We start from the raw sequence: 21,059 nt of genomic DNA, 5'->3' as shown, positions 1-21,059 counted from the left end.
CCCATTCAAGATTTGCTAAAACATTTTAGCACAGAACTATTGTAGTTGTCTGCTTAAAGTTTAATCACTCCTTTCTTTTTCCTTCTAGGTTTTCAATTGAACCAAGGCAAGTAGAATTCTTTCAATGTTGGGATTTTTTTTTAGGCTCACTACAACTGCCAGGAGTTAAATTTAAAACAAAGCAACCAACCACATTTGTTTTCAGCTACGTAGTATCCTATGCCAAGATGTGCATGGATAATATGCAGCAGATATAATGAAGTCCCAGAGCATTCACATATGCCCAGTTCACACAGCCACTCTTCAGTATTAGATTCTTTGTGGCTATAAGGCACCTCATCCTCACACATTAACCATTTCCTCTCCTTCTGTTACTGCCTAACACCTAGTCATACCTAATAACTTGACAGCATTTATACCCATTATGTAACACTCTCAGTGAACTTGAGGTAGATGCCATTAGTCCCATTTTACAAATGGGGAAACTGAGGCAGTAGCATTAATGGCTTGTTTAAAACCACAATAGTGGAGTCAGGATTAGAATGTGGGAGTTCCCACTTCAAGCTTGTGGGTGTGTGCAAAATCATGGCAACAAGAAGCCATGCTCCAGAATAAGTAGTCTTCTTTATTATTATTATTTCTACAGACTCCAACTCATATATCAGAAGCAGGTTTTGCTTTATACCAAGAAATGAGAGCTTGTAGATGAAACACAGGATTAAAAAATGGTGGTAGAGAGTAAGACAAAAAGCCAACCAGTGATCAATTCTGTTTAATACTAGGAAAGCCCAAAAGACACTGTTAAGACCAAAACATATTAAAAAAAAAACCAAACACAAAACCCAACAACAAACCAAAACAAAAAAAAAAAAGGAAAAAGAACAACTTATTTTGGAAATTAAGGTGACATTATATTGGTTTTATTTCAGATTTCACAGAAGAAACACTTTATAAAACTAAAACCAGTTAACCCAGCCACTATCAACAGAGGGTGGCATAAGCAAGACACTAGGTCAGAACATGCAGTGAAGAGCCATCTATTCCTGTCACTGAAACGCTCCTGTACTACCAGGATGCTTCACTGGGAGATTAAGATGGAGAGAACTGGGGATTTATAGCAGTTCTGAGAGGCATATTAGCTCCTCCTAGTTGGGGCTTTGTTGCTACCCACATCTCTGTATCATAAGTGTAGTAAGGATTTACTGATTTTGGAAAGGACAGATTCAGCATAGCAAAGGCAAGAAGTTTACTGAATTTTATGCAAGTTTCCTTTAAAAAAGGTACTGTCTTAAAATCATGCCATCAAGCTGATTACTTAGCTAACTTTTGTGGGATCTCCAGTCTCATTACTGAGAGGAAAATGAATACACAAAGCTTAGGAAGACCTTGTGCTAAATAAAATATACAGGGGCTCTGGGTACATACTTGTATGTTTGCCTGAACTTTGGTTATGGAAAAGCAGGGTTAAGATGATTTGTTAAGTTACTATTGAAGAACTTCATCCCACCCCTACCTCCCACTCCAAATGTCTGGTTGGGTGGCAAGACTGGAGGTGGGAAAGAAAAAAGTAAAGCAATAGTCTTAATGCTTTACTAAGGTTCTGATAGAGCAGAGCACAGAACCTTGCACAAATATAAAGTACCGCCTATGGATAGCTTTGCCTTCTTTTTATCAGACCAAGTGTTAAGACTGTTCCATACAGTGGCATCCATCCTACACTCCCCCCCGCCCCCCCAAAAAAGCAGATGATGGCAAGAACCCTGCCTTCCTCATTACTACCTTTTCCTTTCTGAACTGGGAAGGGCAGTGGGAGAAAGAGAAAAAAAACAGAAGAAAAAGAAACCACACTATTCCAAAGATGCACTTTGGTTTAACATATAGGCAACTTCCCCTTGTAGAATAAGCTTTCCCCTCCAAAAAGGGATGTTTCTTTTCTTCTATAACCCACGATAAATTAAAACCAAGTAAGAAGTCTCTAGTTTGACATAATAAATACTTAGAATATATCAAATGAAAAAAAAAAAAAAGTTACAAAAGCCTCAATGGAATTCTCTTTCTGACATAGCCACAGATAGATTCTTCACAGACAAAAAGGTATCTCAGAAATCAGCTGCAGCTCTTCTCCCTGCTCACTGGGCTTGGTCAACAAGTGCTATCACATATGCTTTGGAATACTGTTAAGACAAAAACAATATAGAGCACAAGAAATCTACTCCTAAATTTGTTTTGCATACTGCCAAGGGTGTAGGAACAACCATCAACGGGCAACCCTCACAGTGACAGAGTTGGAGCACTAGAGTAACACAGACAGGGATACTAGGGGAAAACAAAGCATAGGAAGAGAAGGAGAGAGAACCCATGGAAGTTGGGAAAGGAAAAGATGAGCAAGAGAGAGAAATCAAGTTCAGCTGGACTTCCCAGTTCTGGCAGCAGAGCAGATGAGATGTTGAACAACAGGAAGAGTTCCTTGGGATCTGTCATAACAAAGAATGTTGGTGGCATTTTCTTCACCATTGGTGGTAAGCAAGAAGTTAACCCTCTCTGACACTGACACGTGGCTCTGCCAGTGAGCTGTGGATGATCCCAATAATTGATTCAACGCCATCTCCCTCCAACAAGGTGCGGTGATCCCCTTCAATAATATGGACAGATACTTTCCCATCACATACCTGCATAGATATGGAAAAGAAAAGCTTTACAGTCACATATACAATCAGGTAATTGGTTTGGGTTTGGCAGTCTTCTAAGTCACTCATAGTTTACACCACTATCTCAGTCAAACTCAATTGAAAACAGCACCAGTTTTACTGTGACACATTTCTATAGGTCAGCTGCAGGGCATTGCTTGGAATCAGTTTTAAAGCATGATAATCTGACAGCCTGACAGGTGACCCACTCAAATATAAGGTGGGCAAGAAGCCAATCTGATGCTGAGTAAGTTACCTACAATATCAAAGAATGATAAAATACCTACTTCCAAGCCCTTACGAAAATCAAATAACCCTCCCCTCGGCCTAATCTTTCTCCCACCACCATCAAATCTTCCTTTAAGGTCATTATGTAACTCTAATAACATACGAGTTAACCTAGTATCAATAATGAGCATAACTTAGAAGTCTGAAGGGACAAGAAATACCAGAAGCAGGTGTTCCGAAACTCTCTCCCTTTTCCCTGGTGTTGTACAATAATGTAAGACACTTAACCCTTTTACATGAACAGGGCTAGAGACCAGTGACCTTATTTGGACTATGGGCTGAAAATGTAAGGTTTTTAGGCTCACAAGAAACCCACATACTAACTTCAAAGTGGTCCCCGAAAGCTAAAAGCTGAAGAGCGACCTCTGTTGTCAGAAGGCTGACAGCTGCTCTTCAGAAGTCTGCCCTCAAGCAGTAGGCAAACTTTAGGAGTTTACAGAGACAGGAGACTGAAAGTTACTTCTGCCAAGTTACTCTTAACATCTTTATTATCTGAAGTCTAGACAGAGAGCTGCAAGAACCAGCTATAGAAACACTTATCCAATAGAGAGGGTAGACCTCCTTCTAGCCCTCACTACCCTGAGAAAATGCCTGGAACCAGTCAACTCATTTGCTTCTAGGGACTTTAAGATCTTCTTCAAGCACAATAGCTGCAGAATTATAATTTCTTTCAGGTTGGTTTCATCCTTTCCCCTGCAGTAAGGATGATTTTCCATGCTTTTCTTTTGCTCCCTCAAATATCAAGAGAACCTCAACAGTCACCAGCGGGCCTCAGACTGACCTCTGAGAGTCTGTAGTCTCCACCCAGTCCTTCTTCATATTCACTGTGAGACTTTGCACGCATCAGTGTCACATTCCCATGATACTTAGACCCTGGTATATACTTGTCAGCAGCCTTCAGTTTATGGTAAAAGGAAGCAGCAGCAAAGCTGAGTGCTTCACGATTGATGTTTGCATGCGTCTGAGTTATCAGGTCTGCAGCAGCATTCACACGAGCCTCCAGATCTTTCAGGGGTAGAAGAACCTCCAGCAGCTGGAAATATTAAAGTTTTTTTTCCATTAGTCTCAATATCTGATAATCCATCTGTTAAACAGAAAACCACAGCCCTCTTGTGAAACATAAAGATACAAAAAACCCCAAACAAACCAACATCACCTTATTATATTCAATGCCTGTAAATTGCTGAACAAAGGCACACAATGCTTCAGTCTCCAATGCAGCCTCATTTCCTTGGGCCAGCTTGGCTCTGTAGCTCTGTAAGAGAAGAATAAAATGTGAACATGATAAAAACCATTACAGAACAAATGGCTTTGAACCAGGAAAAGGTGAGGGAGAAAAAAAAAAACGAAAAAGGCTTAGGGTGTGGAATAAAGATCCCATGAGGACAGATCCACTGGTGGCAATTGCCAAGAGCCTAGTATCCTATAGAAAGTACAATGGAAATGTAAGGAAATGCTTAAGTAAGGTTTCCTAGCACCCCTACACAAGGATCTTGTCTTGCAGGCTCTAGGATCTTCCAGAAACATACTAATATTACGATTCATTATAGCAAGAGCAACATTTGTGTCCTAGCCCTCACCATTTAATAAAGACCACCCCCCATATGCTTCCATCCTTCAGCCATTCCTAAGCATCCACTATTTACAGCCGTCTCCCAACTCCCCTGTCAAGACATCTGTCAGCTTTTCAGATATTCATATCTAAAGCAGTAGGATCTTAGAATGTGAGCCCTGACACACGATGATCCCTAGACAATAGATTTTCTTTGTGTCTCTTACCTGAGTGTATGCTGCCACAAAGGAATGAGACCCATCAAAGAGGAACAGATTGTTGAGTGCATGGGAAGCATTTTGTTGGTCTTGCAGTTGGGAGCACATTTCAAAGGCTACACAGGCACCAAAGGAATACCCAGCAATGCGGTAAGGTCCTTCGGGTTGTATCTGCTTCATACAGTCAATGTAATAGGCTGCCAGGCTCTGTATGCTGTCCAAGGGAGCAGCTAGAACACAGAAACAAGTTAGAAACAGACTCCATTGAAAGACACTGCCAGATAGGTGGAAACATCCAGGTTATTTTGTTGAAGGTCGGTTTCTGAATTATGGTTAGCAACTTAACATTTTGGACAAAGAATAGTAATGTTGCTGCTTTCCAAAGACAGGTAGAACAGCATGCCTTGTTTTTCTCCTGTATGTCTGTCTGCTGGCAGGGACTCTGCAACATCCAATTGTTCCATTTACCCATAAATAATCTAACCTAGTACTTCTCTTGTTATTTGGGGAAGTCTGACATGACCCTGTGCAGGCTATAGGTACTGATACTTTAACCTCAAGAGTTTAAGATCTAGAAGCAAAGCTATCTCTATAAGGCAACCAAAAATCAGAATGTTATTTTACAGATTCAAGATGATGAACTGAGATACCTTTTGTGCACTGGAGCCCATAGCAGGGTATATGAAGTCTGGAGGTGAGAGTGTAGAAAACTGCAACAGATCCTTCAATGGGGTGAACAAGGAAAAGAGGGCGCTCTGTGCTCTGAACATCATTGAGGCGGGTGATTGTTGGCCCCTCTGGGTTCACCAACAAGTTGTTCAAATCTAGTTTTGGAGATTTGCCTGGGCCTGTCTTCATCAGTTGGGATGGCTTTAGCTCTTTGAAGGGAAGCACATCAGACAAAATACAACTAGATTCAGGATCAGTCTTGGTCACACACTCATAGTCCTGAAGGAGAATCTTAAGGCTGCTCTGGATTAGCCCATTGGCTCACTAAACCATCAGGGCACAGATAGAGATCTTCTTCAGCAACTGCATATGCTTTTAGCTTACAGTAAGCATGACATTACATTGTTTACTCCTTAGACAGGTAAAAGGTCTCAAACTGCATCCTGCACACAGCTGCAGAGGAGTACTCATACAGGCAGATACAAGCCAGGCAAGAAAGCAGCTTTCACACTCTTTCTTATACCCTGCTCCCAGAACTAATGGGCCTGACCCCAGTGCCCAATGCACTTCAGTGACATGTCTGTCACTTAAAAGCCTTTCAGCTATAACCTTATTTCATTATTTGAGGCTTATGTCACTAGAGATGAAAGAAACTGATTGGAAGCTTAATTATTTGCATTCAGGTGACTGTCAGCAACCCCAGTGCAGGCACTATACCCTCTGCTGTCCTGGACTTGGAAGAAAGTTCATGCAGTTTGTTGATTGTAAGAAGTCGGATTTCTCTCATGGTCATAACGATGTCGTAGTCTCTCTCCAGTGTCTGGCGCACCTCCACACCCATCAAGGAATCCAAGCCCAGGTCTGCCAAGGTACTCTCAGCATTCAGACTACTCACATCACGGACACCTGAGAAAAAAAGAGCACACCAATAAAAGGCCAATTTCTTTTCAGCTGTAAGCCTCATGCAGTTTTCTTCTCAACCTCCTTTCTCCTGAAACCTGAATAAACTGCAGCTAGAAAATTACATTTTAGGATCATTTAATGCTTTCAACAAGTCACCTCTTCTACGACCTACATCCAATCTACTCATATAGGATCTTGTCTTTAGAGTACATGTTAAATGTGTGCAGCTTTTATGACAGGGATGACAGGGGATATATCAGTCCCAGCTAAATAGGTGTGAACTTTGTCACTACAGCTCTAGATCAAGTTCAGAACAGTCAGCTAGAGGAATTTCACCTACTGCAGGCTCTAACTGAAACTGCAGTTCTAACACAACTAACCCTCAGCTACAGCATGAGACAAAACCGTTGACAATGATTGATTGCAACACTTGAAGTCTATCACACTGGAGAAGGCAATTCCTCTAGTCTTCATTCCCTTTTCCTCTTCAATTTTCACACTGCTCAAGTCTCTTACCCTTTCCTTACCTGTAAAAGTCTTCTCATAACAACACTTGCATCTACAGCTCTTCCTCCCCACCTCCACCTTCTGGTGCCCCATGTTGCCATGCTCCCACCATTAACCTTCTTACTAGCTTCCTCCTTTTTTGCCTTCACACAGTCTCTCCTTCCAAACTAACCCTACAGCTAGTACAGATGCTTTCCCATGACTTCTCAAAGCCACGTCTGTTCTGCAAGGTCAGACTTGTCTGACTGCCCACAGTTCCTTCAGTAATACTCAGGAGACTGCCTTTAATGTATCAATATCTCTCTTGGTGGAAAACAAAGAAGCAGTACATGCTTCTTTGCACAAAAGAGACAACAGAGTTGACAGAGATTATTCACTTTCAGCACAAGAAGAGGGGACAATGGTAAAATTCACGAGGTTCAAAACAGCCAGGACACAGCACTTCTTGTAACACATAGTAAAGCTATGGTTACTGTATGTTCACATAGAATGACAGCTGATGAGAGAATACACTAAATACATAAAAGCTACTTTTTGCAGCATAAGGACATCCCAAGGTGAATGTTTGAAAGCTGCAATAGTACTAAAAGTTAGTCATGTATTTGCTCTATCATGTGCTGTCCCAGAATTTTGCTCTTCGGGGCTGTTCATGTTGATTCTCCATTTGGAGCAAGGTGCCAGTCCACTCTAAAGAAAACCCAAGACAGTTAGGTATGTGTGTATGTATGTAAATACACTAAGGTCAAGAAATGAATTGATTATTGGAGAGAAGCAGCAGCGTAAAGGAAACAAACAGTCCCCCACCACTCCCACAGCACAGGAAATCAGGAGATGCTGAATAGAGCATCTACAGCGGCATCACTGATTTCCAAAAGCACTGAGACGGTAGACACTGCCCAGCAGTGCTTGTTTGAGAGCACCTACCCAGGATGTGAGCAACAGCTGCTACAAGATCCCGCTGACTGCCTCCTTCAGTTTTCACAGAGACCTTTTCTGCTAGGACAAAACTAGACATGACAGGATGAGGCTGATTCAGGAAGATGTCAAGCACCTCCAGGCATGAATTGATTTGCTGTGGAATGGTTCCTCCAATCACAATCTCTTTATCTCCAATTGTCTTAAGAAGGATGCCCACATCACCAATGGCTCCCCATTGGATTGCCAGGCCTGGAGAAGAAATCAGAAGAAAGAACACACTAGACAACTAACTAAAGCAGGAGGCAGCAACAAAAGGGAGTTAAAAACCAGCTAAGTGAAGGCCTGCATTTCCTTTGTTCTGTTAAATGGTCAATATTCACACATGAATGACTTAGGGTAACAGCTAGGAGAGGAAATAGCCTTCAACATTCAATATCCAGACAAGGGCACAAATTTCTGGTGAGCTGGTTCTCCTCTGGATATTTGGAGAGAAAGATGATTCTGTGCAATCAGTAAAGTCGTCTTACCTGGCAGTCCATCGTGATGCCGCTGCTCACAAATACGCTCCATGGTAGAATTGGCAAAGCCATAATTACTTTGTCCAGCATTTCCTCTTCCACAGCTTACAGAGGAGAACACAACAAAATAGTCCAAGTCTGGACACTTCTTACGAGTCACCCTTGGAATAGAGCAGGAGAGAGAAACTTCATCAGAAAAGCCTGCTAACTCTGTCACTGTGGAAGACTAGGGCAAGACTTCAGTTTTTAAAACCACTTCAAGTTTTATTAGCTCTGTGACCACGAAAGCAGTACATATTTGTCCCTTCTACAGACACTTACCAATCCAAATGAAGGGTGCCTGAATACTTGGGCTTGTTGACCTCCCAGAATAATTCTGGGGTCTGGTTTTCAATCATACCATCTCTCAGGACCTGTGGGGAGGGGAGAATAAGAAAAAAAAAAAAAAAAAAAGTGCATTTTTCCATTTAAATTGGCCACATGGCTTAAGATACGAGAGCATATCACTACACAATGCTTTTGTGTAACTTTACAGTACAGACATACCCTGAATGTCCCAAAATGACTAGGACAACATGGCTCTTGGTAAGCCTGCTTTTTTCAGTACTGTCACTGCAGCCTTCAGCTGTCAAGTTCTTTGTGGGACTTTTCTTGTCCCCAGGGGTCTCAGGCAACATTTGTCAACTGAAATCGCTGGCCACATACAAGTTGCTTCCCAGGTCAAGGGGCCAGACCTTTAAGGCCTTTAGTCATCAGGTAAGGCCAAAGCAGTGTCCTTTGAAACGCAGAGATGCGATCTAAAACTGTATGAAGCCTGATTGGCCTCAGTAAAAAAGCCACTTGAATGGCTGCTCTTTCTCTCTTACAAGTCACTTACCACAGCCAAATTAAAGATGCCTCCAACTGGACCAAGCTGCAAAGCTTCTTCTATCAATAGCTGTGCTCCTTCTAGTGTTGCAATATCACTGGTAGATACCAATACCTGGATTCCCAGTGCCTTCCACTGCCTAACACGTTGAGCCTGATAGCCTATAAAAATAAAGGTGAACAGTGCCTGGGATGAAGCATTCAAACCATAACGCTTTGGTTAACCTGCTTCTTACTGTTTTCCGACTAGATAGGAACTGAATAGATAAATAATACCCGATTCAGCTACAAGCAGAAATTTGGACAAAACAGCTAGAGTGAGGCAACAGATTATAGTAGCACAACCAGAACTTGAGAAGTAGAAACAGCTAATCTAGGTGTTTGAACAAGTGGTGCAATTGGGAACTTATCAATGGAAAGAAATCTGTAGAGACAGAGAATTATGTGGACTGAATTTGTATGAGGAAAGAGTGAAAAGGCTACCGCTACTAAGAAATCTCAATTCCGCAACTGTAATCAAACTAATGGCTTAAAACTGAATAAAAATGCTTACTGATGTTATCAGATAATAGGGCACATATTTACAGATCAGCTATCTGGAGGAGCAAATGTAAGCATCCACACAAAACTTGAGTGACAGAGTTTTGTGTGGTCCTTCCTTGTGGCATGTGATCTCCCATGCTACAGCTACGGAACAAGTCAGTGAGGTAGCAAGACGCAGATTTCGTAGAGGGGGTAAAAGTAAGGCTGAAGAAAAAATCCTGGGTAAGGGAAAAAATGGGTTGACAGAATTGGGAGGCATAAACAAAAAAAAAAAGAGGGAAGAAGTAGTTGAAAAAGAAGTTAAAAGCTACTTCCTCCTTTGGAACTAAAGGGGCTTGTTTCAAGTAAGAGAATACATACATGAGAGAAAAGAAAGAGATCAAGACACTATTAGTTGCTGATAGGACACTTTAAAAATGGAAAGAAACTACAAACTCAGATCTATTGAAAGGCAGCCATGTTCCCTGTTTTGCTTACCAGTTCGGATGCCAGAACGAGATGTCAGTATGAGCTTCTGCGCTCCTCTCTCAACTAGCCATTGTGCCAACTCAAGCCCAAATCCTCCTAGGCCCCCTGTGATGATGTAAGACTTGGTAGGTGGACAGGAGGTTCGGGAGATGGCAGAGATTTTAACCGGGTCAGACCTTCTCAGAGGAGATTCCAGTTCCTCCTCCTGGACCTGCTCCCCGTGCAGAAAAAACACAGTTCAGATGAGCTGCCCCCAGATGTCACTCCTGAACCTCCTGCTCCAGGCCCGGCTCCTCCAGCCACCCATGGAACACCTGTTACAATGTCTGCAGTAGAAATAATCACCCCGTGCTGCCCCAGTTATTCAACTTCAGCTGGAACTGGATCAAAAATATCCAATACAGTCACCTACAGAGGATGAGAATCAGAGTCATTATCTCATTACCTTGATCATAACTTTGCCAATATGTTTTCCTTGTGCCATGAACCTGAAGGCAGCTTCTACCTCTTCTTTGTTAAAGACTGTACTCCTCAGGGGTTTTACCACACCATCTTTTATGCCTTTCTTCAACAACTCTGATACTACTTCCCACTGTTGATTTTCCTCAAAGACTGCATCTAGTAGGATCCCATGAAATGCCACATTCTTGAGGAAGAGAGCCATTCCTAGAAAAAGCAACTTGGTTATGACCTGATGCTGGCTGACATTTCAAAACAGTCTGTCATCTGCTTCAGAAACGTTTCTTTATAGGTCAGTAAAGTAAGACTCAGGAGTAAAGCAGTTAGTTGCTAGAATTCAGCATTTCCCAAATTCATTCTTGCATATACACTCTAAATGCTGTATTAATTGGGTTGTTCTCTTACAAGCAGACCAGTTTAACAGAAACTCTACTCACAAAAATTGTGTATCAAGAGGACAAGCTATAATATGGTCAGTCTGATACTGAAAAGGACATTTTGTGTCTAGCTGAGTTAGTCATAGAGGAGTGAGAACCCCATGTACATCCTTGTCCATCTCCACAGGAAATTCTTCCTCACAGGAAGTTTTCCAAAATGCTAGGATCTCTCAAAATGTAAAGAGACTGTCAACACTTGCTATATGCAATCATTCTACAACAGGAGAACATACTTGTTAATTTTCACTAACACATTTGAATTTGTTTTGCCATCCAGGAGAAATCAAGTTAAATCTTGCCCCTGATGCCATCAAAAACTAGGAGGTGCTATTGACTCTCTTGAGAAACAACACACCTTGCAGAGGGGCCTGGACAGACTGGAACATTGGGCATTCATCAATGACAGGGAATTTAACAAGAACAAATGCCAGATTCTGTACCTGAGACCAAATAATGCCAGATACAAGTTAGGAGAGGATTGGAGAGGATTACAAGTTAGGAGAGGATTGGCTGGAGAGCAGCTCTGCAGAAAGTGACTACAGAGAACTGGTTAGCAGCAGGCTCAATAGAAGCCAGCATTGTGCCCTGGCAGCTGAGAGGGCAAACTGCATCCTGGAGTTTGCCAGACACAGTAGAAACAGCTGGGCAAAAGGTGACTGTCCTGCTGCATTTACTGTTGGTGCAGCCTCACATGGAGCTCTGTGCGCAGTTCTGGGCCCCGCAATTTAAAAACAATAGGAAGGTACTCAAATGTGCAGGTCCCCTCCAACCAGAACTATCACATTCTATTCAAAATGGCACAGATACTTAGTGAAACAACAAATTAAGGTTCTCTCAAAATCAGGTTCTCTCTAGTTGTCTCAAAAATTCCATTAACTTTCACTAATTAAGTTTACCCAGAACAAGAGGACAAAACTGCAGCTTGTGGAGCTATGAACTTCATTTGCTAAGTTTTACAATGCACTCATCTATCACAAATGGATACGTGACATCCCAAAAAGTTTCTCAGTCAAACAGATCTAGGAAATCTATAATGTAGCAGACACAGTGGTAAACAGTGCCATGTGAAATAAATGCTGTTTCTTACTACTTTCCTATTCAAACACTGTGGGCAACATGTCCTACGCTGATTTTAAACAAAGACTTTGAAGAAGAGAATTATTTTACATGTTTTATGCTCCTCCAAAAGGTATTTGTTGAAAGACTACATAAATCATTAGTGATAAAAGTATCCCAGCTAAAAGCTTCTCTAACTTTGAAGATCAGTCTGTGTTAAGATAGTATATAGGTTGTGCTGTCATGTTTGCTTAAGCCTAATGAGATCTATTTCCCAACGCCCCACCTTACCAAGCTGACTGTTGTTAGACAGATCAAATTTGCCTATTTCCAAAAAGCGCCCATGTTGAGCAAGACAACGCAAACTGGCTTGGAGCTTCTCTTCTGCCAAGGAATTTAACACGAGGTTCACACCTGCAATGAAAGGAGAAGCAACTATTTAATAAACTCAACTCTGAACTCTGCTGACAGCCCAACCCTGCTTTCTAGAGACTCATTTTATCTTTAGAAACTGCAACTGCATAATGAGGCATAGCTGACAAAAGAAGGAAAAAATATTTCTTGCTCTTACCTTTTCCATTAGTAAGTCGCAGTATATGTTGCTCAAAGGTAGTATTTCGGGAGCTGGCAAAACTATTGGTATCCAGCTGTGGGAATCTTGCTTGGAGATACTCACGCTTCTCAGCGGAGCCTGAAAGTAAAAGAAAGGCTGAATGATGCCAGTATTCTTTTTTTTGTGTATGTCTGTTTTTTTAAATGATAAATCAACCCATTTTCATCTGCATGTCTTTTCCAAAGGACTAAGTCTGAGCAGCCATCAAGCACTTGTTTCAAAGCTCTCAAGCTCTCAAGGTGTCAAACCTTAGGACAAAGGCTGTCTAGTTATTACTGCTCATTTATGAGCTGGAGCAAGGACTAGAAACAGATCAAGCCTTGCAACGGATAGACATTTTTTTACCATATTACTGAATTTAAAATGAAGTAGCCTTAATATTCTTCCACATTTTCATTATATAGTGTACAGAGGTATATAAATTTGTCTGTGCTGTTGAAGTTTCAAGCAGTCTGTAGCTGTATTTACCATGTATCCCATTTTCAGTCTAGAAACTAGATCAAAGTTATAGAGATCATATTGAAGGAAAAAGTACATATGCAAATATGTATTTATATATATAAACACACACAATTTCCTCTTTTATGAATTATTATTTCTTATATATATAAATTTTATTTGATTTTCCCCTGTGACACTGGACCCTCAGTACTCACCTACAGTAGTAAAGACACGGCAGCCCATGCTCAGGGCAATGGCAATGGCTGCTTGGCCAACACCTCCTGAGCCAGAGTGAATAAGGATACTCTCACCCTTCTTCATACCACCTCGAACCACTAAAGCATAATAAGCAGTGGCATAAACCACAGGCACTGAAGCTGCTTCTTCCAGAGTCCTAAGCAGCAAAGTGAAAGAGAGAAGGTATCTTTAGCCTTGGAGAAGACTACTAGATTCTCTGATGAAATTTGCTTTTCTTCAATGGAAAGGTTAAACTGCTAAGATAGCTCACACATACACTGGGATTTTGGTGTTGGTTATGTTACTGCTTAGTTACCAAAATATTTTTGCTGAAGGATGAAACTCTTGGCAGCTGTGGCAGTCTGCTGCATGACTGAGAAACATTTACACTTTTTCATCTAAGGGCCTAAGAAGGAGATAAGAACCTGTGCAAGCCACTATACAAAAACTAACGCTCAACTCCTGCAGTGAATCTAAGCCAAATCCTACAGCTGCTCAGGAGACTAACTCTGTTACCATTTCCCAGTGGGGAATCTACCCACTGTGCATTACTCTGGTCTGATTAGGGCTGTCATCAGCCTTCAGGCAGGAAGGCAAATCTAAACCACACACCAGAAGACAGAAGTGGACCTACCAGTTTTTAGGCACCTCCCATAGAAATCTCTTGTCACAGTCTACCACTGTAGCTAGTCCCTTTGCTGGCAGCAATCCCATCACCCTTCTTCCAGCCAGGTCCCGTCCTGAGAACTCCATGCCCAGCATGCACTGCTGCAAAGCCCAGTTACCTGAAAGAACATTATCATCTTTTATAAAGGCTATTTCTCTTTTAAAAATCCCTCGGTCAAGAATTTTTAGGTCAAGCATGTACTACCACTGTGGGCCCCAAAAATTAGAACCCCCAGGCAGAAAAAGTGCTGGGATTTGTCTACTATGCACACAGTTTGTAAGCCACCATAGTTAATTTCTCGCTACAAAAGTAGTAGAAAAGGACATGGTCTCATTAAATCTTACTCTTTATCCTTGATGATATTGCTTCAGTTTCCAGTTTTCATCTGAGAAGTGTCATGGAAACTTCTTGTTTCAGAGGCAATTTTTACCTCCAAGTAAGAATGATACATAAACTAGACAGCATCACAGCAAAAATATATTGAGATACGTTATTCTTTTGCAAACACTAACTTTTTCGGTAGAGACTAATCTCAAGTCATGAAAGGATATCAGGCCCTAGTAGTTGCCCATAAGAATCTCCAAATGCACACATTCAACCCCCTCTCCTTTAAACAGAGCTTTAAATCCATTTAATAGACATTGCATTAATTCTTAACTTGCAGTGAGGCAAGATATTATCACCTTCATTTTGCAGACCAGAGATTATTTCACTTTGCATTTTTCTCCCCTAAAACCAAACCATGTCCAGTAGCACGGCAGCACAAAACTTCAACATTTTCACTGTGGTATGTACCTTGTCCTTCTCTGGAACCTCCACCAAGATTTTTCACATCACACTTGGTATCTATGCAATGGGGCTGGTAGTGTTTCCTCACAGTAAGGTTTATTAGTACTGCTACATGAAAAAATGGGACTGCAACTGGAAGTAGAACTTAGAGGAGTTTTGGGATGTACTGCAGCAGGGTTATACCTCCTTTTCAAAAGTATGCTTTCCTGCTAAACAAAGCCTGATATACACTTTACACAGTGCATAACTAACATTCAGGAGATTATGCAAATAAATTTTAGAAGAGCAATAGAAACCTGCATTTTCTTCTAGTGTATTTTTAACTCACCAGGAATAGCGTCCGGAGAAAGCTTTCCTGTGGCCAGCATAATGTCCCGGAAGTTGAGAGCTGCATAATAGACTTTGCAGAGTTGAACATCGGGATTTGTTGTGTGGAAGTGTTGAAGCGGGGAGACAATCCAATGAAGAGATGAGAGGTCTCCACGAGTCAATACATTTACATAGGCATATTCTGTCAGCTCCTGAGGCTGTCCTGTAGAAGAAGGAACAATTTCAGGTCCAGAAAAGGGCAACAAAGCTGGTGATGGGTCTGGAGATTAAGTCTTATTAAGACTTATTCTTGGGAATAAGTTTTATTCTTATGAGGAATGGCTGAGGGAACTGGGGGTTTTAGTCTAGAGAAGAAAAGGCTTAAGGGAAACTTATTGCTCTCTACAACTACCTTAAAGGAGGTTGTAGTGAGGTGGGGTCGGTCTCTGCTCCCAAGTAACAAGTGACAGGACAAGAGGAAACGGCCTCAAGCTGTGCCAGGGGAGGTTTAGATGGAGATTAGGAAAAATTTCTTCCCCGAGAGCGTGTTCAGGCATTGGAACAGGCTGCTCAGGGCAGTGCTGGAGTCACTGTCCCTGGAAGTGTTCACAAACATGTAGATGAGACCCTGAGAAATATGGCTTAGTGGTGGCCTTGGCAGTCCTGGGGTAATGGTTGGACTTGATCTTAAAGGTCTTTTCCAACCTAGTTGATTCTATGATTCTACAATGAGAACTTTACACACATTCATACAGGCACACACTTTCCAGAATTAGTAAATTCCTTGTGTAATTGCTACCTCCTCTTCCATTTGCTCTCCAGAAAGCCCTTTCTTACCCTGCAATGCTACCCATATTCTAAAGGGCTCATCCCTCTTGCTGGCACCAGAATATGCTACTGTTCACTCTGAGCTGGAGCAGAAGAATTCCAATTTATCCATTTAAAAAATAATAATAAAAATAGTTGTAGCAACAGTAGCTACTAATTTTCAATTTTAAGTTCATTCAGACTCAAGGCCCTGCAAGTGATCTTCAGACCTCAAAGGCATTACCTTGCTGCAATGGGAGATGCCGGAAGGAGCCCCACTTTCCATCACGGTACACATTCATCACAAGGTCCCTCTGAACAATCTTCTGCATCTCCAGGGAAGAGAGACTTGTGGGTGGGACAGCTGATGAAGGGTTCAAGTTGGAAACAAACACACATCTAGAAGCCAAGAGTTGTCATTTTATTTGTTTTGCTATAGCCTAAAAAGAAGCTAACACAAAGTAGCTCACATCCAACTAAGACTCAAAGGCATGCTTACAGACCTGATTCTGTGGCCTTCTGCTTCAAGGCGGAGACAGTTCACCATTCCCAAGATTCCAGAGTTCCCACAACTGGTGGCAGTCAACCACACAGGCTGCTCTGATGGGTCAGCCAAGACCTCCTACAGGACAAGCCCCAAACTGTTTTACTAGGAACCACAGAAAGGAAATAGCCCTCATATCTTAAGGCAGAGATGAGTCACTTCTATTTTAAGAAAAGTAACTGAACTCACACAAGCATTGCTAAATACCTCATTTAGAAAATGTAATGATTTAGAAATTCAGATACCCAAGACACAAACTCTCACCTTTAAGGATTCAACCCACATAAAATGAGTCTCATCTATTGGCAGAAAAATGGGTGTTTTGGCAGGGGCTTGCCGGCGACACAGGAAAATAACTGAGCCAAAGAACGATTTCTTCATAGCAACCAGATTCAGTGAGGCTTTGCCAAATAAGCCCTCCCACTGTGCCTGTCAAATCAGGTAAACCAACAATTAACAGGAAAGCCAGCTAAAAATACAAGTCACATCTATACTTAATGTTGAGTTTCCTCAAAGACGGCTTCATGAGGAACAACAGGCACCGTTCATCTTAGAATCATAGAATCATAGAATAGTTAGGGTTGGAAAGGACCTTAAGATCATCCAGTTCCAACTCCCCTGCCATGGGCAGGGACACCCCACACTAAACCATGTCACCCAAGGCCTCATCCAACCTGGCCTTGAACACTGCCAAGGATGGAGCATTCACAACCTCCCTGGGCAACCCATTCCAGTGCCTCACCACCCTCTCAGTAAAGAGTTTCTTCCTTAGATCCAATCTAAACTTCCCTTGTTTAAGTTTGAACCTGTTACCCCTTGTCCTGTCACTACAGTCCCTGATGAAGAGTCCATCCCCAGCATCCCTGTAGGCCCCCTTCAGATACTGGAAGGCTGCTCTGAGGTCTCCACGCAGCCTTCTCTTCTCCAGGCTGAACAGCCCCAACTTTCTCAGCCTGTCTACATACGGGAGGTGCTCTTTCTTGCTTTTGTGTGAAATCTTGGCATCTATTCTGTATTGTCTCAGTACAAATATATATTTGATTAACACAACAGTATTTTACTCATGTCTAGACTACTCTTTCCCTAAAAGATCCTCAGAATGCAGTAGTACAAGTATCTTGAAGCCCTGGTTAGGGAACTAGTTTTACCACACTACCAGGGTGTGCAAAAAAACAAGCGGTGACCATGCTGTCAAATCCTATAGGATATTGAAAGTGTCTAGAATTTAATTCCAGCAGTAAGGCACACCTCCACAGTCAAACACAATACACAGATTCCAATGCAGAAAACAATACAAGTGGAAACACTGAGCTTAGATGTTACCAGTTTATGTCACATAAGCCCTGTCTGCAACAGAAAAACTAAAGTGTAACAGAGGAAACATGAAGCATCTACACACTTACTTAAGTTAGATGAAATGGCATTTCGGAAAAACAATTATAATGCACATATGGCATATCCAGAAATACTGAAGCTCCACTGTCTGAATGAAATGCAAACAACTGCAGGCTCCTAGAAAAGCATCCATTTGCTTTTCCTATGCCAGGCACAAAACAGCAGGTTTTTACAGCATGATCACTTGTATCAAGGACTAGGGTCAGTGTCCCTATCTAGAAAACTTCAAGAACTATATTAAGTCCCGCTCACTTGCCTGTGTCATATCATTTTCCTTAGAGAAGATGCATTCAACTTGCATGTATCTTATCCAAGGGATTTGCTAATATGAGACTAGTGACACAACAGATCTAGGTTTTAAGTTATCAGGTTCAGAAGCATCTCAGGATTTTCTTTTTATCCTTTTACCCTTCACTGGGTAAGATACAAAGCTGAGAAACTTACCCTTTTCTTTTCAAAACCTTTGCAAAAAGTGAACAGCTGAAATCCAGGTTACTGAAAAATTCAAAATCCAAATACCACACTCCGGAATTATAGACAAAAAAAAAGTTAAAACTATTAGAAGTGCTACTCTCTTCTTACTCCAAAAGAAGGGTTCAAACTTAAACAGGGGAAGTTTAGATTAGATTAGATTAGAGTGGTGAGGCGCTGGAATGGGCTGCCCAAGGAAGTTGTGAATGCTCCATCCCTGGCGGTGTTCAAGGCCTGGTTGGACAGGGCCTTGGGCAACATGGTTTAGTGCGAAGAGTCTCTGCCCATGGCAGAGGGGTTGGAACTAGATGATCTTAAGGTCCTTTCCAACCCTAACTATTCCATGATTCTAAGAGATGAGAGGCTACACCCTCTCAAACTGGGAAGAATGCATGTGTCCTGTAGAGGGGCCATCTCCTATTACTGCTTAGTCTAACAGCTGCCAAGAGAATGTGATGTCCCAGTTCCTACCCTTACCCTAGCCATTCAATCTCCCTCTCTTGTGCCAGCATTGGCATTACTTCATCTGCATGATGTACTGGTTTGCAGATATAAAGTGGACACGCAGCTGCTCCCCACACCCCAAGGGCTTAGTTTGCTGTATCTCATTATGGGACCAGAGAAAGTGGGGAGAAAGGCAAGGAAGAAAGTGAAAAAAGAAAAAAAAAACCAAACCAAACCAGCAAAAAGCCAACAACAAAAAAACAACCCACAAAAAATACCCAAACCCCCAAAAAACCCAAAGAAAAACAAACATGAGAAAAACCTTCCTTTGTGAGAGCACTTCAGTGTTAGAACCTCAACAGTTTGTAACATCTCATTCCCAGCAGTGATACCAAAAGGAAGAGAGAGATTCTGACACTGAGGATTTTAGGATCCTACAGGTTTAAAGCTGTACTCCACCCCAAAATGCAGCACATTATTTTAGCTATAAAGGAATTGTTCTGGCCAGTGTTTTCATACAGATTATACAGATACACAAATGACAAGGAATTATTTTCAAGGCATTAAGAAAAGCTTTCCTGACTAAACTCAGAGTTTACTCTCCCAACCTAATATGTAGAAATTTACAACTCTGTTTTGAAGAAGGGTTTATTACATTTTCCTGCAGAGGACCTCAGTGGAAAGTCATGTAGGTAATGTCTACTCAATTTTCGTCACAAAAGCATCTGCAAGCAGAAGACTCCAGACTATCCACAGAAATTATCTGTCCTTACAGGAGGCTTACCTCACTCAGGAAGCTGTGTTTCTGCTGTAGATCCGGACTTGTAAGGAAACTGACAATTTCTCCAAGAGTTTCTCCTTTAAGAAGAGTGTGTAGCAAAACAAACCCCCCTTCTTTCACTGCAGCTGCCAAGTTAGAGAGAATTTCAGTGGTATTCCCTATGACAGTTGTTGAACAATTGTATACCACCAGGTCAGCATTGGCCAGATTTCCAGAGGGAAGGCAAGATGGATCCCACTGGCTAACAGAAACTCCAGCATTTTGTAGCTCTGTTTCACTATCTGAAAGAGTTTTCAGGATGCGGTCAGTGGCAATGTAGTCCACCTGCAACAGGGGCTGAGCATTCAGAATGCTTTTGATGCGAGAGAAGAGACGTCCGCTTCCTGCAAGAGCCTGTGAGAAAAGAAAAATGGGAAACCAAGCTGAAACATGAATGATATCCAGAATTACAACTGGAACAACAGAAGTACACAATCACGATAGAGGAAGACCTGGAAACACTAGCTATGATTCCATTCCAGGCTTCCGGCTAACCTCTACTATCTTCATTCTGTGACTGGTCATGTTCTCCAATGCCACACCAAGGCAAGTCTTCAACTCTGAAGAATCTAGCAACCCATTGAGAAGAGGGTCATCCTGGAAATGCACTTTCTCTTGAGTCACAATCTGTTCCAGCTCAGAAGAGAGATTTCCATTCAGTTCCAGATGGCCTATTTCAGCAAGGATATGCTGAAGGCCTTTCTGTATGGGTGAGGACTCTGCAGCAGCTACTGCAGTTTCTAGTCCAGGGATGACTAATTTGACCCCATGCACCGCCACCTTAGCCTGTACATTCTGGATAAGATCTATGGAATAGAAGGGGAAATAAAACAAAGAATCAGATTTTCTGAAGATTTTTCTTTCCCTCTTTGCCTCCATTGGCTACACCAGCTGATCAGCACCACAAATCACAGCATTTTCTATTGTTAGCCCAACCACAAAGACAGTGCATGATCCAGAACATTCATATTAGTATGTATTGTGCAGTAGTTCCAGCCCCAAACAGGAGGTTTTATGGCAAGACAGGATAAACCACCAAAATTACCTGTGGCAAGACTTTGACTCAAAGAAGGCAACTAACAGAAAACTTCTGATTTAGGGAGTCGTGGAAAAACATTGTTAAGTTTCCACAGAAGCAAAAATACTAAAATGCTTTTTTGCTTTATAACTAGATGGAAAAGAACTTATCCTGACCGAGATCAGAAACAGCAATATGGAAAATAAAAATTCCACTGCAGCATACATAACTAACATCGGGAGCAGTATTTGGACACTGAAGAAAAAGAGAAATCTTTAAAATTTATTGCCAAATCAAAGGATGAGTGTGAGGACACTTTACCAATGCAGAATGACAACATTGCTGTCTCAAGATACAACCAAATTCATCATTAGAGTAAAACTGCCAAAATATTAATAACTTCCCTCCCCTCCT

General features: G+C 41.7%; 1 protein-coding gene across 1 annotated transcript in view; it reads right to left on the bottom strand.

The window, feature by feature from the left end:
* Positions 1-1,409: 1,409 nt before the first annotated feature.
* The window catches only part of FASN (fatty acid synthase), a 37,142-nt gene continuing 17,492 nt past the window's right edge, over positions 1,410-21,059 (bottom strand). Inside the window, exons 21-42 of the mRNA XM_080629695.1 lie at positions 20,123-20,433; positions 19,592-19,981; positions 16,762-16,926; positions 16,457-16,575; positions 16,198-16,352; positions 15,166-15,369; positions 14,016-14,166; positions 13,360-13,538; positions 12,662-12,781; positions 12,382-12,504; positions 10,584-10,804; positions 10,148-10,349; positions 9,138-9,289; positions 8,582-8,673; positions 8,270-8,421; positions 7,749-7,991; positions 6,132-6,320; positions 5,396-5,623; positions 4,755-4,975; positions 4,132-4,230; positions 3,757-4,008; positions 1,410-2,669 (exon numbers count right to left, since the gene is read on the bottom strand). Coding sequence (XP_080485821.1) covers positions 2,532-2,669; positions 3,757-4,008; positions 4,132-4,230; positions 4,755-4,975; positions 5,396-5,623; positions 6,132-6,320; positions 7,749-7,991; positions 8,270-8,421; positions 8,582-8,673; positions 9,138-9,289; positions 10,148-10,349; positions 10,584-10,804; positions 12,382-12,504; positions 12,662-12,781; positions 13,360-13,538; positions 14,016-14,166; positions 15,166-15,369; positions 16,198-16,352; positions 16,457-16,575; positions 16,762-16,926; positions 19,592-19,981; positions 20,123-20,433 — 4,106 coding nt within the window. The 3' untranslated portion in view covers positions 1,410-2,531. The remainder of the gene's footprint in view (positions 2,670-3,756; positions 4,009-4,131; positions 4,231-4,754; positions 4,976-5,395; positions 5,624-6,131; positions 6,321-7,748; positions 7,992-8,269; positions 8,422-8,581; positions 8,674-9,137; positions 9,290-10,147; positions 10,350-10,583; positions 10,805-12,381; positions 12,505-12,661; positions 12,782-13,359; positions 13,539-14,015; positions 14,167-15,165; positions 15,370-16,197; positions 16,353-16,456; positions 16,576-16,761; positions 16,927-19,591; positions 19,982-20,122; positions 20,434-21,059) is intronic.

This window comes from Psittacula echo (assembly GCF_963264785.1).
Source record: "Psittacula echo genome assembly, chromosome: 14".
Classification (NCBI taxonomy): Eukaryota; Metazoa; Chordata; class Aves; order Psittaciformes; family Psittacidae; genus Psittacula; species Psittacula echo.
This window is presented reverse-complemented; position numbering and strand designations above follow the sequence as displayed.